General features: G+C 45.0%; 1 protein-coding gene across 1 annotated transcript in view; it reads left to right on the top strand.

Annotated features, from left to right (window-relative positions):
- The window catches only part of LOC130364892 (neuronal acetylcholine receptor subunit alpha-7-like), a 191,326-nt gene that overhangs the window by 83,283 nt on the left and 86,349 nt on the right, over positions 1–21,694 (top strand). Inside the window, exons 5-6 of the mRNA XM_056568819.1 lie at positions 11,457–11,536; positions 21,224–21,391. Coding sequence (XP_056424794.1) covers positions 11,457–11,536; positions 21,224–21,391 — 248 coding nt within the window. The remainder of the gene's footprint in view (positions 1–11,456; positions 11,537–21,223; positions 21,392–21,694) is intronic.

Below are 21,694 nucleotides of genomic sequence, written 5' to 3'. Positions count from 1 at the left end.
ATAGCATTCCCTTAAGACATTGGATGTAAATGTTCGTCCTGATCCGCTGGGACTTTAACAGTAACGTCCTGAACTTGACGTGAGCACCCGAATGCTGATGTCTGCCATTAACCCCTCAGATGCCATGATCAATACAGATCACGGCGTCTGCAGCAATGCAGCACTTTGAATGGATGATCGGATCGCCGGCGGCACGGCCGCAGGGATCTGGTTGTCCAACCAAGTCTGGTTGTCCCCTCTGTCTGTGTCAGGAACTGTCCAGAGTAGGAGCAAATCCCCATAGCAAACCTCTCCTTCTCTTGACAATTCCTGACTGACAGAGGTGTCAGCAGAGAGCACCGTAGTCAGACAGAAAAGAAATTCAAAAAGGAAAGAACTTACTCTGCAGTATAAAGCAGCTGATAAGTACTGGAAGAATTAAGATTTTAAATAGAAGTAATTTGCAGATCAGTTTAACTTTCTGGCACCAGTTGATTTAAAAAAAAAATGTTTTCCACTGGAGTACCCCTCTAAGTGTTTCTGTAATAAAGGTTATGAGAATCCTATTTATGGATCTGCTGTCTGCAGGACTCGAGGTTGTACATGGCTGTTGTCTATTATATATATAGGTTTTATAATTTCTAAATCTCTAGACAGCCGGTCAATATTCCAAATAATCAGAACTGTCACTTGAATGTTCATGTAAATTGTATTGTTAATTGCTGAGATATTCACTCATGCCAGATGCATTAAATCATCGTGATGAACTTTTGCTATGCTTATCATTTGGGTTTGCCATGGTCGGCAGCATGACTAGGATGGCTTTCACATCGGATTATATAATTTGTCCAGCATATTATTCACAGCACAAGGTTTGTGGCAATTGTAATTTAGATGCATATGAGATCTGGCACCATCACAAATGATTAAATTGACTGCAGTATTCAGGCCAGAAATGGAGGTCACTGAGAACTTTAGGAAACTTGCAGATGTACTCACTATAGACATAGTCTACCAGAATATTCTTATAAATGCTTACATTATACACTGTATACAGTTTTATACTTATTTTGTCAATACACCACTCTGAAAACTACAAACCTCCCTGTCTTTTCCAGTCAACATATTTCTTTAAATTTACTCACAACTTATTAATTACCGGCTAATTCCAGAAAGCCAGGCTTCATAAAATATACTCACAGACCTCCTAAATGTGCTGAAGATGCGGAATTGCTGAGGGAACACTTTCACATATTTTCTGGACTTGCCCAGACCTGAACAGATTTTGGGAGGGTGTTCATATTACCATATGCAAGGTTCTCCAAAATTAGAGTCCTTTTTTTCTGTGAAAAATTCAGTCCTTTTTGTCTATGAAAAGGTAAAAAAAAAAAATCCAACTCCAGGCATCTTATTAAGGTCAAAATGATCCTGGTCCTTAAGGGGTTAATTTTCATCAGTAACACCATAATAATTTTCCCATTACACCATGAGAATTTTGATGTACTACTACCTTCAATTATTCCTTAAGGGTTTTATTTCAGTTTTTATGTAAAATCCAAAATAATGAATAAAAAAAAGAGAAACAGTAAAAAATGAAGGAAAAAAAGATTCAGCTTAACTTATCATTTATAGATCACTACATACTTAGTACTGACCTGTAAAAGTTGTGTTTTTCAGATCCAGCTGTATACAGAAAACATTAGGGGTACAAGGGGTACTCCGGCGCTAAGACATCTTATCCCCTAACCAAAGGATAGGGGATAAGATGCCTGACCGCTGGGGTCCCGCCGCTGGGGACCCCTGTTATCTTCCACGCCGCACCCCGTTATAATTAGCCCCCGGAGCGTGCTTGCTCCGGGTCTGATTACTAGCGATCACAGGGACGGAGCATAGTGACATCACGGCTCCGCCCCTGTGTGACATCACAGCTCTGCCCCCTCAATGCAAGCCTATGGAGGGGGCGTGACAGCTGTCACGCCCCCTCCGTAGGATTGCATTGAGGGGGCGGAGCGTGACATCACATGGGGGCGGAGCCGTGACATCACTATGCTCCGTCCCTGTGATCACTAGTGATCAGACCCGGAGCAAGCACGCTCCGGGGGCTGATTATAACGGGGTGCGTATTTTAAGATATGTATAAAAGTTTCTAATTATTCATATAAAGAGATTCGCACATGTATCTTCCTGTAGACAATCTTATAGATCACTGTACCCAAAAAACAGGATCTTGTTTAGCGTCAGAAAGTTTTCTCAAATTTACTTAATTCTGGCTTAATACATGATACATGATTATAGAGGGGAAAGCCTGACATTGCTGACATCTACCGATATTGACCTGATCAGGACTTCAGCATGCCAATCCTTTTTTCCCTGAAACAGCATATTTCCCTTCTTGAGAAAAACATTTAATGTCGGCTCAGTTTATGGGATAGTTCTGGGCCTAGAGGAGTAGTGTGTCTACCTAACAGGACCAGCAAATTCTCCACCGCCTCTACCCTCCATCCTGTGCACATGCTAATTCTTTCCTATCTATTATCTACAGTGATCACTAAGTTCTCTCTGTACTACTGAGGCTTATAACAGTATGATGCCTGTTACGGTAGTAGTTATAGGCTCAATTAACATTGATTCACTTGAGCCACTTAAGGGAAAACTGTCCCCCCCCCCCCCCCCCCCCGCACTAACTAGTGGAGGTACGCCGATCAGTTTGATGCTTACTGTGCCTGGATCTGCCCGGCTGTTCTGCCAATATCTTAGTTTTTCCCTATATGCTAATGAATATGAATATGTTAACTGGCACTCTGACGTCACCGCCGCCGGCACCAGCGCCACCCAGCTCATCAATATTCCTCTCCTCCCTCCGCTTCTCCCTCTGCTCCCTGCTCTGTAATGAAGAGGGAAAGGTGGAGGGAGGGGAGGAATATTGATGAGCTGGGCGGCGCTGCGGTCGGCAGCCGTGACATCAGAGTGCCAGTTACCCAGCCTGTGCCAGTTAGCACTTCATTTGCATATAGGGAAAAACAAAGATATCTGCAGAACGGCCAGGCCGATCTGGGCTAAGTAAGCATCAAACTGATCAGCCAGGACCACTGGTTAGTGTAGGGGGAGCAAGCTGACAGTTTTCCTTTAAGAATGCAGTTATCTTGAGCTTTGAAAACACAGCAAAAGTTTTTTCATGCAATTGCTTTATCATTTGTGTTTTAAAGTGTAATATTTGTGCATTATGCCTGCGAGTGCAATGCACTCTAACAGGAATAATAGTATGGCAGTCCTAGGGGCCTTTAGTAGTCTCCCAGTGGTCTTGACAACTCATCAGGACTCTGTAATCGCATCATAGGGGAAAGGGGAGGTGATACAATGTTGTACAATATTGCTGTTCCTACTGAGGGTAGCATCTAAGGGATTAAAGGGGTATTCCAGGATTTTTTTCTTCTTATTTGACTATGCTACAGGGGCTGTAAAGTTAGTGTAGTTCATAATATAGTGTCTGTACCTGTGTTTCATGGTGGTCACGCAATTCTTCTGTGATTTTTGACCCTACATTTATTTTTAACAACATACAAAATTAGTGTCGTCTCAGGTTTTCTCAGGTTTCAGTGCGGCATGAGACATTACCTCACTAGTCCGGTGTTCAAAGGGAGCCTGTCTTTGCTTTAATTGGTGGAGCAACCAATGGGTGGAAGATCATTCTGCAAGAATTTGCAACAGCTGGAGGCACCCTGGTCTGAAAACACTGGTCTATTGCATTGAAGTCAGCAAACATGTGTTTCAATGGGTGTGGTGGCTGGTGTGTGGGGGTTAGAAAAGTGGCCCCACACTTAGAAGCAAAGAACTATGGGATTTGTAGTTTAAGATAATGAACTCCTACAGGAAATAGCTAGTTCACAAAAAGATATCCACAGCGTCATGGTAATCTCAAAACTTAGCCATTTAGCCCCAAGACAAGCATAGATACTGACCATTACTGTCTGGCAGGTGCATACTAAAATCACCTTATGGGGGATAACCCCTTTAAATTGAAATCAAAGTTATCACCAATCTCCATTGTTAAAGCATAGTGTTAGCTGTAATATACAACTAAGCTCCTTAGCCATTACTGCTCCATACATAAACAGTGGTCCCTCAAGTTGCAATATTAATTGGTTCCAGGACGACCATTATATGTTTAAACCATTATATGTTGAGACCATAACTCTATGGAAACCTGGTATTTGGTTCTGAAGCCAGCAAAATGTCATCCAAAAAATAGGAAAAAAGTAAGGATTAAAGAAAAATAAGCAGATAACTAATATAGATAAAGCAAGTCCTTACATATAAAAGTAATAAAGATCTGCTGGGAGCTGTAATAACTGTCTATGTAGAGGACAGGAGCTTATTCAGGGTCCTGTACAGTAGATGCAATGTCCTAAAAAAGTTACATGGAGCCGCCCTCACCTGGTGTCCAAAGGAGCAGCTAACTTTGGCACAGGGAAAGAGTAGTACAGAACATGTAGTACCTCCCTGTACTGTAGGGGGCGCTACCAGACAGGAATTCAGTGCATATACTTCAGGAATACAATGGTTTTTACCAGTGAATGCCTATTCTAATAGTTGAGGGATTACTGTATACACATATGGATACCTTTTGAATGATAGGGGATACGTTTTAGATCGCGGCGGGGAGGGGGGTTGGCAATCTAATTCGGCAATCTCCAGCTCTGCCATAGCGCTTTATTGAGGGGGTGTGTCAGGCGCCACTTTGTACGGTGGTCAACATGCCCCCTTCCCGTGGGCTTCCGGCACCCCGTACAGGAGATCTCAGGGGGCCTTAGGATAGGGGATACGTTTTTCAGAACTGGACAACTCCTTTAATCTAGAGCGCCATCACTGAGCTGGGGTCAGAGTGGCAGTCCCCCATGGGATAGGTTTTGGGCTGAAGGTGTGAGCACTTCATGCAGGGAGGCTCTGAAAGACGGTGTTCTGTTACTTTGTTGAGTACGACCTGGCCTTGAGATCAGAGTGAGTTATTTTGTGACTATTACTGAGACAAGACTGGGGAAGCTGGTAATAAAGGAAAGGGGTTTACATTGCTCTTTGCTGATTGATGCTGAAGCAGTATATGATAAGTGTACTGTTATCCTGAAGGTAGCAAAGAAGGGATGAGCATTACAGAGCTCAAACCCCATGGGGTCCTATTTCTTTTACTAATCTGGGCCAGTTCTGTGGGAACATGAAAGGAGCTGTAGTGATGACATGGTTACCTAGGTGTCTGAGGTGGTCCCAGGTGGGCTAAGTCATGTAGTGTTCCAGACTGAACTATTTTGTGAATAAGGCCCTTTGGAGCAGGGTCCAGATACTAATGAGCTTGGACCCTAAATGTTGAGGCCTAAGTATGAAAGAGCTGAGACCTTAATCTGAGGAACTGGGATGAGAAGAATTGGGTGTTGTAGAGTGGGATTTGGGCTGAGATAGAATTTAATGGCAGGTGAATTGGCAGATGAAGCCTGTTAAGTAAAGGTCCTGTGGATTGAACACAAACCCAAGAAAGCTAAAAAATAAAAACTGATACTAGCATACAATATTTACTTGAATGCTTTAATTCTTGCCAAGCAACATCTTCACATATAAAATATTGTGAAAATCTTTTTGGATACAGTGGATTTATATCTGTAAATGGTGTATAGATGTATAGTGATACTGTTCATGTCTGTAGTAATTGTATGTGAATTTGAAGAAATATAAGGAATTAAAACATTCAAGCAAATTAAGTGCACCACTGTATGTATGTTAGTTTCTTGAACTGATGCAAAGTATGGGCTGAGGGACACCCATGACAAAGTGTGTAAATCAGGTCTGAACTATTTAAGTATATTATTGGGGAAAGGTGTTCATCAGGTGTAATGTGTGTTGGCTTTCAACTGGACTGATAAAAAGGCAGTACGTGCATGGAGTTTTAAAGTGAACTGTATCCATTACACATGTGCCAATGACAAGGAAGGATAAAAAAAAAGGGGGAAATTCATCAAAATCTGTGCAGAAGAAAAGTGGAGCAGTTGCCCCCTAGGAAACCAGTCAAATTGCTTCTTTAATTTGTTAGAGGTCTTATTACAAATAAAAGAAGCAACTGATATGGTTGATGGGCAGCTGCACCACTTTTCCTCTCCACAGGTAGTGATAAAACCCCAAACACATTTAGTGAATAATTAAAGTCTATGATATCCTGTATACTTTAAAGAGAAACCATAAGCAGAACCCAGAATATATATATTCAAAATGTTACACAGCATGTATGTATATACATAAACATTTTTAATTCATTGGCAACAGAAAAATGTCATTTTTACAAAATAAAAAATTAGGGCATAGATATAAATAATGATAAATGTAAATTTGAATAATTCCTGTGTTATATTAGAGTCTTCATCCTTCAATAGTTACTTTCTATATACACCAGCTCTAATACTGTACATATATATAAGATCAGTACGTTCAATTTAAAGTCAATTATAAGGCTTTCATATATCTGTCACCTAGAAAGCTAATAAGACATGATAAATGTATTAACCATGGACTGGTTGATAGGATTTCTTATAGATTCTGATATCAACATTATAAATGGCAGTACAAAGATCATAAGGAAAGTGCTTTATAAATGGCCGTAAAAAAGATTATAAGGAAAGTGCTGTCTGAGTAAAGTTATGTTGATGTCCGTATTAAAGGAGTTCTCTAAGCTAAATCTTTTAACCCCCACTATGCCCGGGCTGTAAAACTATACATAATAAACTTTCACTTACCTGCCTACGATCCCCCGTTGTTCCTATATCGCCATCCCGTTCTCCAGTCCTGGTCTCTTCCACTCCCTGCGGGTCGGTGACTTCACTCTGTGCTCAGCCTATCAGCGGCCGCAGCAATGTCCCGTCGCGGCCGCTGATAGGCTGAGCGCAGAGTGAAGTCACCGACCCGCAGGAAGAGGAAGATGACAGGGTCCGGAGCACGGGCGGCGATATCGAAACAACGGGGGATCGTAGGCAGGTAAGTGAAAGTTTATTATGTATAGTTTTACAGCCTATATAATTTTTTTTTAATACTTGTTTTTTTAGATTAAAGGGGTACTCTGGCCCTAAGACATCTTATCCCTATCCAAAGGATAGGGTATAAGATGTCTGATCGTGGGGGTCCTGCCGCTGGGGACCCCCGCAATCTCGCATGCAGCACCCCCCTGTGGGAGCTGCACACAGCGCTGCAGCCTCTGAGTCTGCCAAGTCATGACTACTGGGCCAGAGTATCGTGACGTCACAACTCCACCCCCGTGTGATGTCACGCCCAGCCCTGCAATGCAAGTCTATGGGAGGGTGGGACCAGATGAAGATACCGGGACAACGGGAGCACAGATCACGGACACAAGAGTATGGTTGTCATCAATATTACCCGCACTAAGTGCCTGTAACACCAGGTTGGTGCATTGACACTGATGACCGTTTTCCTTTTAACATGGGGCAGCAAAAAATAAACAAATATCAGTCAGATTTGTAAGTTCTAACATTTCTCTCTAAAACAATAATAATCACCAGAAAATATAACTTCTTGGATTTTTATTGCCTGTCAGGTTTTTCTATTATGTAATTTCTATAAAATACATGATGACCAAATTGGATATACCAATATGCTGCATTCACCCGGGCTCATTGAATTACATTCCAAAGATTAGAGTTTTTAGAGTTTATTAAAGGTACTTAATGTCAGTTCAGACACTTTACACCAACTGCTTATTTTTAACATCTACTAATTAAACCTGCAAGTGCGTAGTTAACAATTTATGAGTATTTAGAAGGACAGAAAGACATACAGTATCAGGCATGCATCTAGCCTTTAACCATGCAGGCCTTGACAAATTCAGTATGTAACAAATGGTTATTATAATGGGTAAATGTCCTGCAAAAGGTCATTCAAAATATTTTAAAAATGGAATGTGAATTATTCAAAAGAGCAAAGGAAAAATTGCAAAGCGTAAAATTGGAAATTTTCATCAGCCTCTTCAGTCATGAAGAACTCAAGAAGTTTAAGAACAACACCTTATACCTTACAATATGACTACATTATAAAAGTTAAATCATCAATAAATATATTACTTTTATCAGAAATGAAACTTTTAAGCATCAGGAATTCAATGTATCATTTAGACGTAATACATTTTTGCCTCTTCTCTTTTCAAAATTTTACAAAAGTATTTATTTCCAAGACTCGCAGTTATTTAATAAAGGACAAGGAACAGGTAATTAAAGTATACCTGTCGCTTAAAGGGGTACTCCGGTACTAGACATCTTATCTTCTATCCACAGGACGTCAAATCATGGGGGATCTGATCCCCTGCCTTATACCCTGGCATTCTGAACATTTATGTTAAGAATGCCGACTTTGCTAGCCTTCAGAGCGGCTATGGCCAACATGCCCCTCCCCCATCCATGTCTATAGAAGAGACAGATATACATCTCTCATAGAGATATCTGCAGGGTTTGATTAACAGTAATCATGTACACTTATCCCGTCTCCTGTGGATAGGGGATAAGATGTCTAGTACCAGAGTGCCCCTTAAAAAGAATTTTTAAAGACCAGCATGGTTATGTTAGATTAACGCTTTGGTGTGGTGACAAGGTAATTTTCGTGCTCTCACTGCTGCCCTGAGAGTCCCCTCCATAGTGAACAATTGTTTCTCATTTGGTCCATTTTAGGACTGTTTGCCAGCAGTACATATACTGTTCATTTACTTTCTCCCTTACTTGTCTGGCCATCTCTCTGCTGTGCCATCACATAGTTCTGGGGAAAGTACAGTGGACTAAACAGGCTGTACTGTGCTGGGGGGATAATTTACATATTAATCTACTACAGATGGCATGTGGGGAGGGGGGGACTTATTCACTGGCTTTACAAGGTGATATATGAGCAGAAATAAGAATAAAAACAGCAGCAACACTAAGCACTGACCTGCTGCTTAGATGAGAAGGAAGCCATGATCTATCTTTTATGGTCAGCATGATAAGGATGAGGTTAAACTAAACACTGAATTGCTGCTGCTGAAATGAGAGATGGGGCCTTGATCTTCCTTTCGTGGACAGTGCATATCCTCTGGAGGATGGAGAAATGCAAACGGATGGCAATGCAAACAGCTCAGGGTCGCTCTCTTTTTATCATTCCCTCTCCTGCACAGATCACATGCTAAGCACATTACTGTCTTTGGTGCTAGAGATGGAATTCCACAAACAACAGCAGATTGCAGAGAAAGGAGACACTTACAAGTACTGTTTTTCTATGGGAATTGTCACGATGCCGGCTGGCAGGTAGTGGATCCTCTGTGCCAGAGAGGGAAGGCGAGGACCGCGCTAGTGGACCGGTTCTAAGCCACTACAGGTTTTCACCAGAGCCCGCCGCAAAGCGGGATGGTCTTGCTGCGGCGGTAGTGACCAGGTCGTATCCACTAGCAACGGCTCACCTCTCTGGCTGCTGAAGATGCTGAAGATAGGCGAGGTACAAGGGAGTAGGCAGAAGCAAAGTCGGACGTAGCAGAAGGTCGGGGGCAGGCGGCAAGGATCGTAGTCAGGGGCAACGGCAGGAGGTCAGGAACACGGACTAGGAACAGACAAGGGAACGCTTTCACTAGGCACAAGTGCAACAAGATCCGGCAAGGGAGTGCAGGGGAAGTGAGGTGATATAGGGAAGTGCACAGGTGGGAGCCAATTAAGCTAATTGGGAAGATTGGGCCAGGCACCATCATTGGTGCACTGGCCCTTTAAATCGCAGAGACCCGGCGCGCGCGCGCCCTAGGGGGCCGGATCTACTGTCACGATGCCGGCTGGCAGGTAGTGGATCCTCTGTGCCAGAGAGGGATGGCGAGGACCGCGCTAGTGGACCGGTTCTAAGCCACTACAGGTTTTCACCAGAGCCCGCCGCAAAGCGGGATGGTCTTGCTGCGGCGGTAGTGACCAGGTCGTATCCACTAGCAACGGCTCACCTCTCTGGCTGCTGAAGATGCTGAAGATAGGCGAGGTACAAGGGAGTAGGCAGAAGCAAAGTCGGACGTAGCAGAAGGTCGGGGGCAGGCGGCAAGGATCGTAGTCAGGGGCAACGGCAGGAGGTCAGGAACACGGACTAGGAACAGACAAGGGAACGCTTTCACTAGGCACAAGTGCAACAAGATCCGGCAAGGGAGTGCAGGGGAAGTGAGGTGATATAGGGAAGTGCACAGGTGGGAGCCAATTAAGCTAATTGGGAAGATTGGGCCAGGCACCATCATTGGTGCACTGGCCCTTTAAATCGCAGAGACCCGGCGCGCGCGCGCCCTAGGGAGCGGGGCCGCGCGCGCCGGGACAGGACCGAGGGAGAGCGAGTCAGGTACGGGGACCGGGGTGCGCATCGCGAGCGGGCGCTATCCGCATCGCGAATCGCATCCCGGCTGAAGGCGGGACCGCAGCGCACCCGGTCAGTGGATCTGACCGGGGCGCTGCAACAACGAAGATGAGGCGAGCGCTCCGGGGAGGAACGGGGACCCGGAGCGCTCGGCGTAACAGGAATGGAGTAATTTTTGATAAATGTAGTGATTTATGAATATGTTACACACTACATATACTATCACATTGAGGGAAGTTGTGTAAAACGATAATGACCATTTAAAAGTAAAATAAAATATAGTCTAATAAAATGAGCCATTTATTTATTGGATAACTGTAACACTGGACATTGGCCTCGGCTGGTGTCAGTCAATGCCACCTCCTGTTCCTGGACGCTCTCTTTTGCCTCACCCAATGCCATACTGCCTCTCTTTCTGCTGTGGTTCTTGGTCTGGGCAACATTTACAAGACCATTTAAAATCCCATGTTTGTCCATGGGTTGACATGGAAGCTTCTGCTTGTTCTTGTTTTCTGTTAGACCTTCAGAAAGATCAGCCATCTTACATTCTCTCACCTTAGCATTTCAGAACGTAGACTTCATAACCGGTCTCTCTCCCCGCTATTTAGCCAGATTTATCAATAAAGGCTTTTTATGACTTTATTGAAAAACAAATCCTGGAAATTTATCAAATTATAATAATTAATCAATTACCAGATTGGAAATATAACTGGATGTCTGATGTATTGGGGTGACAAGATTTAATAAAAATAATTATTTTTGTAAATACCGAGGATCAACACATACACTTGCTAGGCATCCCCCTATTCTCTCTTTTCGGCTATGTTTGAAACTGGTTATAAACTTTTCGGATTTGTTACATCTTGAGATACTAAGGTGAAAACTATATCTACAACGCAATCTGCTGTGATGAGATTATCCATTTAAAAATTGTATGACCATTCTGTCACCTCCTATTTTTCATCAAATTCACCTGGCTTCTATCTAAATATTGAAGTCTGACCTTTAACATCTGTACAGATAATTGAATGGTTTTGCATGATACTGTTATTTTCTAATACAGATTCTAACTCATTTTTATTCTTTATGTGTTTTAGTGCAGACGAAAGATTTGATGCAACATTTCACACTAATGTCTTGGTGAATTCCTCAGGAGCTTGTCAATATATTCCTCCAGGTAAAACCCATTGTGTGTTAACATGTATTAAACATAACACTAACCTCCACAGTCTACACTGTCATGCAATAATGTATCCAGAACATCTTAACAATGTGATGTATTATGTTCAGCCTAGGGCATGTATGGTAAAATGGGAATACCCGTATGCATTTATTTAGTAATTTATTACTAACTCTGTTGTCTGATTTGTATTATTTACATATATTATATTCTGTAAATGAATAATATATGCATTGTGCTATGATAATAAAACAATGCTACCTATATATCTTAAATTAGTACATTCTTGTATTACTATTTTCATATATTTTTAGCTTTTTATCCAATATAATAATAACAAATGTTACGCCGAGCGCTCCGGGTCCCCGCTCCTCCCTGGAGCGCTCGCAACATCCTCGCTACGGCAGCGCCCCGGTCAGATCCACTGACCGGGTGCGCTGCGATACCGCCTCCAGCCGGGATGCGATTCGCGATGCGGGTGGCGCCCGCTCGCGATGCGCACCCCGGCTTCCGTACCTGACTCGCTCTCCCTCGGTCCTGTCCCGGCGCGCGCGGCCCCGCTCCCTAGGGCGCGCGCGCGCCGGGTCTCTGCGAATTAAAGGGCCACTGCGCCACTGATTGGCGCAGTGGTTCCAATTAGTGTCTTCACCTGTGCACTCCCTATGTATACCTCACTTCCCCTGCACTCCCTCGCCGGATCTTGTTGCCCTTGTGCCTAGTGAAAGCGTTCCCTTGTGTGTTCCTAGCCTGTGTTCCAGACCTCCTGCCGTTGCCCCTGACTACGATCCTTGCTGCCTGCCCCGACCTTCTGCTACGTCCGACCTTGCTTTTGTCTACTCCCTTGTACCGCGCCTATCTTCAGCAGTCAGAGAGGTTGAGCCGTTGCTAGTGGATACGACCTGGTTACTACCGCCGCAGCAAGACCATCCCGCTCTGGTGAACACCAGTAGTAACTTAGAACCGGTCCACTAGCACGGTCCACGCCAATCCCTCTCTGGCACAGAGGATCCACCTCCTGCCAGCCGGCATCGTGACAGTAGATCCGGCCATGGATCCCGCTGAAGTACCTCTGCCAGTTGTCGCCGACCTCACCACGGTGGTCGCCCAGCAGTCACAACAGATAGCGCAACAAGGCCACCAGCTGTCTCAACTGACCGTGATGCTACAGCAGCTACTACCACAGCTTCAGCAATCATCTCCTCCGCCAGCTCCTGCACCTCCTCCGCAGCGAGTGGCCGCTTCAGGCCTACGACTATCCTTGCCGGATAAATTTGATGGGGACTCTAAGTTTTGCCGTGGCTTTCTTTCACAATGTTCCCTGCACTTGGAGATGATGTCGGACCAGTTTCCTACTGAAAGGTCTAAGGTGGCTTTCGTAGTCAGCCTTCTGTCTGGAAAAGCTCTGTCATGGGCCACACCGCTCTGGGACCGCAATGACCCCGTCACTGCCTCTGTACACTCCTTCTTCTCGGAAAATCGTAGTGTCTTTGAGGAACCTGCCCGAGCCTCTTCTGCTGAGACTGCCCTGCTGAACCTGGTCCAGGGTAATTCTTCCGTTGGCGAGTACGCCATACAATTCCGTACTCTTGCTTCTGAACTATCCTGGAATAATGAGGCCCTCTGCGCGACCTTTAAAAAAGGCCTATCCAGCAACATTAAAGATGTTCTGGCCGCACGAGAAATTCCTGCTAATCTACATGAACTCATTCATCTTGCCACTCGCATTGACATGCGTTTTTCCGAAAGGCGTCAGGAGCTCCGCCAGGATATGGACTTTGTTCGCACGAGGCGTTTTTTCTCCCCGGCTCCTCTCTCCTCTGGTCCTCTGCAATCCGTTCCTGTGCCTCCCGCCGTGGAGGCTATGCAAGTTGACCGGTCTCGCCTGACACCTCAAGAGAGGACACGACGCCGCATGGAGAATCTCTGCCTGTACTGTGCCGGTACCGAACACTTCCTGAAGGATTGTCCTATCCGTCCTCCCCGCCTGGAAAGACGCACGCTGACTCCGCACAAAGGTGAGACAGTCCTTGATGTCAACTCTGCTTCTCCACGTCTTACTGTGCCTGTGCGGATATCTGCATCTACCTTCTCCTTCTCAACTATGGCCTTCTTGGATTCCGTATCTGCAGGAAACTTTATTTTGGCCTCTCTCATCAACAGGTTCAACATCCCGGTAACCAGTCTCGCCAGACCCCTCTACATCAATTGTGTTAACAATGAAAGATTGGACTGTACCATACGTTACCGCACGGAGCCCCTTCTAATGTGCATCGGACCTCATCATGAAAAAATTGAGTTTTTGGTCCTCCCCAATTGCACTTCCGAAATTCTCCTTGGACTACCGTGGCTTCAACGCCATTTCCCAACCCTGGATTGGTCCACAGGGGAGATCAAGAGCTGGGGTACCTCTTGTTTCAAGGACTGCCTTAAACCGGTTCCCAGTACTCCCTGCCGTGACCCTGTGGTTCCCCCTGTAACCAGTCTCCCTAAGGCCTATATGGACTATGCTGACGTATTTTGCAAGAAACAAGCTGAGACTCTACCTCCTCACAGGCCTTATGACTGTCCTATTGACCTCCTCCCGGGCACTACTCCACCCCGGGGCAGAATTTATCCTCTGTCCGCCCCAGAGACTCTTGCTATGTCCGAGTACATCCAGGAAAATTTAAAAAAGGGGTTTATCCGCAAATCCTCCTCTCCTGCCGGAGCTGGATTTTTCTTTGTGTCCAAAAAAGATGGCTCCCTACGTCCTTGCATTGACTACCGCGGACTCAATAAAATCACGGTAAAGAACCGCTACCCTCTACCTCTTATCTCTGAACTCTTTGATCGCCTCCAAGGTGCCCACATCTTTACCAAACTGGACTTAAGAGGTGCTTATAATCTCATCCGCATCAGGGAGGGGGACGAATGGAAAACGGCATTTAACACTAGAGATGGACACTTTGAGTATCTGGTCATGCCATTTGGCCTGTGCAATGCCCCTGCCGTCTTCCAAGACTTTGTTAATGAAATTTTTCGTGATCTCTTATATTCCTGTGTTGTTGTGTATCTGGACGATATTCTGATTTTTTCTGCCAACCTAGAAGAACACCGCCAGCATGTCCGCATGGTTCTTCAGAGACTTCGAGACAATCAACTTTATGCCAAAATGGAGAAATGTCTGTTTGAATGTCAATCTCTTCCTTTCCTAGGATACTTGGTCTCTGGCCAGGGACTACAAATGGACCCAGACAAACTCTCTGCCGTCTTAGATTGGCCACGCCCCTCCGGACTCCGTGCTATCCAACGTTTTTGGGGGTTCGCCAATTATTACAGACAATTTATTCCACATTTTTCCACCATTGTGGCTCCTATCGTGGCTTTAACCAAGAAGAATGCCAATCCTAAGTCATGGCCTCCTCAAGCGGAAGACGCCTTTAAACGGCTCAAGTCTGCCTTTTCTTCTGCTCCCGTGCTCTCCAGACCTGACCCATCTAAACCCTTCCTATTGGAGGTTGATGCCTCCTCAGTAGGAGCTGGAGCGGTTCTTCTACAAAAAAATTCTTCTGGGCATGCTGTTACTTGTGGGTTTTTTTCTAGGACCTTCTCTCCGGCGGAGAGGAACTACTCCATCGGGGATCGAGAGCTACTGGCCATTAAATTAGCACTTGAGGAATGGAGGCATCTGCTGGAGGGATCAAAATTTCCAGTTATTATTTACACCGATCACAAGAATCTCTCCTATCTCCAGTCTGCCCAACGGCTGAACCCTCGCCAGGCCAGGTGGTCTCTGTTCTTTGCCCGGTTTAATTTTGAAATTCACTTTCGCCCTGCCGATAAGAACATTAGGGCCGATGCTCTCTCTTGTTCCTCGGATGCCTCGGAAGTAGAGCTCTCTCCGCAACACATCATTCCTCCTGACTGCCTGATCTCCACTTCTCCAGCCTCCATCAGGCAAACTCCTCCAGGGAAGACCTTCGTCTCTCCACGCCAACGCCTCGGAATCCTCAAATGGGGTCACTCCTCCCATCTCGCAGGCCATGTGGGCATCAAGAAATCCTTGCAACTCATCTCTCGTTTCTATTGGTGGCCGACTCTGGAAACGGATGTTGTTGATTTTGTGCGGGCCTGCACTGTCTGTGCCCGGGATAAGACTCCTCGCCAGAAGCCTGCTGGTCTTCTTCATCCTCTGCCTGTCCCCGAACAGCCTTGGTCTCTGATTGGTATGGACTTTATTACAGACTTACCCCCATCCCGTGGCAACACTGTTGTTTGGGTGGTCGTTGATCGATTTTCCAAGATGGCACATTTTATTCCTCTTCCTGGTCTTCCTTCAGCGCCTCAGTTGGCAAAACAATTTTTTGTACACATTTTTCGTCTTCACGGGTTGCCCACGCAGATCGTCTCGGATAGAGGCGTCCAATTCATGTCAAAATTCTGGAGGGCTCTCTGTAAACAACTCAAGATTAAATTAAACTTTTCTTCTGCTTATCATCCTCAATCCAATGGGCAAGTAGAAAGAATTAACCAGGTCCTGGGTGATTATTTACGGCATTTTGTTTCCTCCCGCCAGGATGACTGGGCAGATCTTCTTCCATGGGCCGAATTCTCGTACAACTTCAGAGTCTCTGAATCTTCTTCCAAATCCCCATTTTTCGTGGTGTACGGCCGTCACCCTCTTCCCCCCCTCCCTACTCCCTTGCCCTCTGGTTTGCCCGCTGTGGATGAAATAACTCGTGATCTTTCCACCATATGGAAAGAGACCCAAAATTCTCTCTTACAGGCTTCATCACGCATGAAGAAGTTTGCTGATAAGAAAAGAAGAGCTCCCCCCATTTTTTCTCCCGGAGACAAGGTATGGCTCTCCGCTAAATATGTCCGCTTCCGTGTTCCCAGCTACAAATTGGGACCACGTTATCTTGGTCCTTTCAAAATCTTGTGCCAAATTAATCCTGTCTCTTACAAACTTCTTCTTCCTCCTTCTCTTCGTATTCCTAATGCCTTTCATGTTTCTCTTCTTAAACCACTCATCATCAACCGTTTCTCTCCCAAACTTATTTCTCCTACTCCTGTCTCCGGTTCTTCAGACATCTTCACCGTAAAGGAGATACTGGCCTCCAAAAAGGTCAGAGGAAAAACTTTCTTTTTAGTGGACTGGGAGGGCTGTGGTCCTGAAGAGAGATCCTGGGAACCTGAGGACAATATCCTAGATAAAAGTCTGGTCCTCAGGTTCTCAGGCTCTAAGAAGAGGGGGAGACCCAAGGGGGGGGGGGGTACTGTTACGCCGAGCGCTCCGGGTCCCCGCTCCTCCCCGGAGCGCTCGCAACATCCTTGCTACGGCAGCGCCCCGGTCAGATCCACTGACCGGGTGCGCTGCGATACCGCCTCCAGCCGGGATGCGATTCACGATGCGGGTGGCGCCCGCTCGCGATGCGCACCCCGGCTTCCGTACCTGACTCGCTCTCCCTCGGTCCTGTCCCGGCGCGCGCGGCCCCGCTCCCTAGGGCGCGCGCGCGCCGGGTCTCTGCGATTTAAAGGGCCACTGCGCCACTGATTGGCGCAGTAGTTCCAATTAGTGTCTTCACCTGTGCACTCCCTATGTATACCTCACTTCCCCTGCACTCCCTCGCCGGATCTTGTTGCCCTTGTGCCTAGTGAAAGCGTTCCCTTGTGTGTTCCTAGCCTGTGTTCCAGACCTCCTGCCGTTGCCCCTGACTACGATCCTTGCTGCCTGCCCCGACCTTCTGCTACGTCCGACCTTGCTTTTGTCTACTCCCTTGTACCGCGCCTATCTTCAGCAGTCAGAGAGGTTGAGCCGTTGCTAGTGGATACGACCTGGTTACTACCGCCGCAGCAAGACCATCCCGCTTTGCGGCGGGCTCTGGTGAACACCAGTAGTAACTTAGAACCGGTCCACTAGCACGGTCCACGCCAATCCCTCTCTGGCACAGAGGATCCACCTCCTGCCAGCCGGCATCGTGACAACAAAATAGTAGTAGAGTCATAGCTCTATTGATTTGGCAACATACAGTGGGGCAAAAAAGTATTTATTCAGCCACCAATTGTGCAAGTTCTCCCACTTAAAAAGATGAGAGAGGCCTGTAATTTTCATCATAGATATACCTCAACTATGAGAGACATAATGGGGAAAGAAAAACCATAAAATCATGTTGTCTAATTTTTAAAGAATTTATTTGCAAATTATGGTGGAAAATAAGTATTTGGTCAATAACAAAAGTTCATCTCAATACTTTGTTATATATTCTTTGTTCACAATGACAGAGGTCAAACGTTTTCTGTAAGTCTTCACAATGATGTTTTGGGGCTGTCGCTGGGCAACACAGACTTTCAACTCCCTCCAAAGGTTTTCTATGTGGTTCACATCTGGAGACTGGCTAGGCCACTCCAGGACCTTGAAATGCTTCTTACAAAGCCACTCCTTCGTTGTCTGGGGCAGTGTGTTTGGGATCATTGTCATGCTGAAAGACCCAGCCACATTTCATCTTCAATGCCCTTGCTGATGGAAGGAGGCTTTCACTCAAAATCTCACAATACATGACCCCATTCCTTCTTTTCTTTACACGGATCAGTCGTCCTGGTCCCTTAGCAGAAAAACAGCCCCAAAGCGTGATGTTTCCACCCCCATGCTTCATAGAAAATATGGTGTTCTTTGGATGCAACTCAGCATTCTTTCTCCTCCAAACATGACTGTCAGGATCCAGATGGGTATACTGTGAGGATACTGGTGGTGGATCCTCTGTGTCAGTGGGGTGATGACGTGGGCCGTACCAGGGGAACGGAGTCTAAGGGGTTACTGGTTTTCACCAGAGCCCGCCGCAAAGCGGGATGGACTTGCAGCGGCAGGTAACCCCCAGGTCGTTCCACCCGGTAGCGACTCAACCTCAACTGACGGCTGAGACTGGCGCGGTACAGAAGGACAAGGCAAGAGCAAGGTCGGACGTAGCAGAAGGTCAGAGCAGGCAGCAAGGGTCGTAGTCAGGGGCAACAGCAGAAGGTCTGGAACACAGGCTTGGGACATACACAAAACGCTTTCACTGGCACAAGGCAACAAGATCCGGCAATGCTAGGAAGGGGAAGTAGGTTTTTAAAATGAGGGCACAGGTGTAAGTACTGATTGGGCCAGGTGCCAATCAATGGCGCACTGGCCCTTTAAATTTCAGAGAGCCGGCGAGAGCGGGGCCGCGCGCCGGGACTGAGCCGACGGAGGACGGGACAGGTGAGGGGATTGGGATGCGATCCCTGCTGGTGAGACCGGGGCGCTGCATGGAGGTGAACGCTGTGAGCGCTCCGGGGAGGAGCAGGGACCCGGAGCGCTCGGCGTAACAGTATCCCCCCCCCTTGGGTCTCCCCCTCTTTTTGGAGCCCAGGAACCTGTGAATGAGCTCCTTGTTGAGGATATTATCCACGTTTATAATGACTTTGTAGTGAATAGAGTATAGTAATGTTTATTGTGGTCATGGGGGCCAAAAAGAATATCTCCAAATTCTGTTAGAAATGGCTTAGGCAAGATTGATGCCCCATAATAATCTACTAAAATATAAATAAAATGACAATCAGAAAATAGAAACAGAAATGAAAAAAGAACATGCTTTTAGTATCTGACTCTATTTAGGAAAAAATAAATAAACTAGATAATGTATTTGGATGGAGTACCCCTTTAAAGGGGTTATTCAGGTTTAGAAAAAATATAGCCCTCAGGTTGTGTGTGGTATTACAACTCAGTGGCATTTACCTTATTGGAACTGAGCTGCAGTACCCCACACACACTCAGGTCGTTCTATTCCTGGATCACCCCTTCAATGTGTTTTTATTGCACTCTGTTTAGTACAGAGGAGCAATTCTTTATGATTCTCTACAATGCAAACAACAATATCTTGCTGCAAATCTGAAATCTGGCATATTCATTTTATGTCCTGTCTGGTGTCCAAAAATCTGATATCATTTGTTCCCAGCCTTTAATGGTCACATATTTCATAAATCACTATACAATTTTATGTAATGTTACCATATATCAAATGAGACTTACAGGATGTTGGTCAATTTAAAGAATACAAACAACCTAAATTTTGATCCAGAGGATTAGAGTTAGTGTCTTTTTTTATTTTTTTTTATTTTTAACTAGTCTTAACATTTAAGACAAAAACACAGACTATTACTGCAGTGTACAGTAAGACATTTATCCCCCTGTCCCCTTATATAGGGGATAAGTATCTTACACAGCAGATCTCCTCTAAGTTATAGGATTCCCAATAAGGTTGTGTTCACATATATCAGGCGTCTGGCATAGTTTAGTTTAGTGTACACCGGAGGGAAACTTATGCTAGAACTGATCCCATTCATTTGAATGGGACAGTTCACAATCATCCAGCATCTCAATTTTGCTGCCGTATGGTTGGACACGCTGGAGGGCACCAGACAGGGGAGCGCAGCTTGCAGAAACAATGTTCACCTATCCTGGATGCCGGACATATGTGAACCCAGCCTAAGAATTCTATACCCAACTGCTCGGTGCATTGTATGGACATTCAGACTACAAGTTTGAATGGAGAGAGGTGCTTCCACATCAATAAAATATTTGTTTCAGAGTGAAGTTTATTCCTGTGTTTAATGTTAGTGCTGTACTTCTTCTTGTACTCCATTAACCAACCTGAATTTTGAATTGTCTCTGAGGACCGTGTTACTAGAGTGTATAAATGGGCTGAATTTATGCTTGGATTGCACTGACATAGATAAACCACATTGTGCATGCAAATCTACCAATTTACATCAAATATATGAAACATAAAGAGACCTGGAATTATAAAAGTAGTAAGATATCCCATAACTGATATTTCATGACATGATTCCTATTGATATTTACCAACAATCCAAAGAAGAAAATCAAATAGATAGACTACATGTGGAAAGTAGACACCCAGTGACCTCAGTGTTCTCCTATCTTTTATTACTTTGAAAAAATAATGTGCTAAAGAAAAAGGGGATGTCCAGACTCTACAAATATATAAGTAGTCTACATATCTGCTACTTGAAAGGGTCCAAATACAAAGTAAGAATTTTCATATACATATACTCTTTGAGACCACCCAAAATAGTATCTTCTGAATGGGGCAGTCTTTTTAAAGAATGCATAATAAATGGGGAACTGAAAATATGTCACGCAAATTGGTTTCTGGAAAAGGTGGTCTTCTGGAGCGGTTTCATTGTACGTGACTGCATACTAGCTAAGGGTGAAGGAGTTGTGCTTGAAGGGGTACTCCACTTGCCAGTGTGGAACTACATGTTCTGAACGCTGTTTTCACGCTGTGGGGGTTGGCCACGCCCCTCGCGATGTCACGGCCATGCCCCCTGAATGCAAGTCTATAAGAGGGGGCGTGACTGACCCCTGCAGTGCGAAAACAGCGTTCAGAACATTTATTTCCATGCTGGCCAGTGGAGTACCCCTTTGAAGCACTGGGCGTGAAATGTCTATACATTCATTGAATACTAGGAGCCAGTTTGCTGTCCTGGTCAAGAGAAGGGCACGGTGCATTTTTTTCTCTAGTATTTAAGCTCCAAAAGTTGCCCATGTATATAGCTGGCTATACTTGGGTCACCATTTCATAATGACCTGCAACACCCTGTAGTTTAAACATTACAATACATATTCCTTGTATTAAAAGATTAAATATATTTACATTTCAGGTATTTTGAAGAGCACATGTTACATTGATGTACGATGGTTTCCTTTTGATGTTCAAAAGTGCAAACTAAAATTTGGATCTTGGACTCACAATGGCTGGCTACTTGATCTACAAATGCTAGAAGCAGACATTTCTAATTATATTTCCAATGGAGAATGGGATTTAGTAGGTAAGACTTTCAATATGATAAGAAGCAGTACTTCTGCACTGCACATTTAACAAATTTGTCCTATATTATACTAGTAAAACAATCACTAATATTTTTAGGTCTCTCCAGAGGTGTTCAATTGGGTTCAAGTCAGAGCTCTGTCTAGGCCACTAAAGGACATTTACACTGATGTCCCTTGTGTTGTCTTGGCTGGGTGCCTAATGTCATGGTCCTGTTAGTAGGTGAACCTTCAGCCCAGTCTGAGGTCCAGAGAAATGTAAAATAGTATCCATATTGGCACTCTTGATGGTTTCTTCTTTAGTT

Source organism: Hyla sarda, chromosome 1, assembly GCF_029499605.1.
Source record: "Hyla sarda isolate aHylSar1 chromosome 1, aHylSar1.hap1, whole genome shotgun sequence".
In the NCBI taxonomy this organism is placed as follows: Eukaryota; Metazoa; Chordata; class Amphibia; order Anura; family Hylidae; genus Hyla; species Hyla sarda.
The sequence above is the reverse complement of the archived record's forward strand: the minus strand, read 5'-3'. Positions and strand labels throughout refer to the sequence as shown.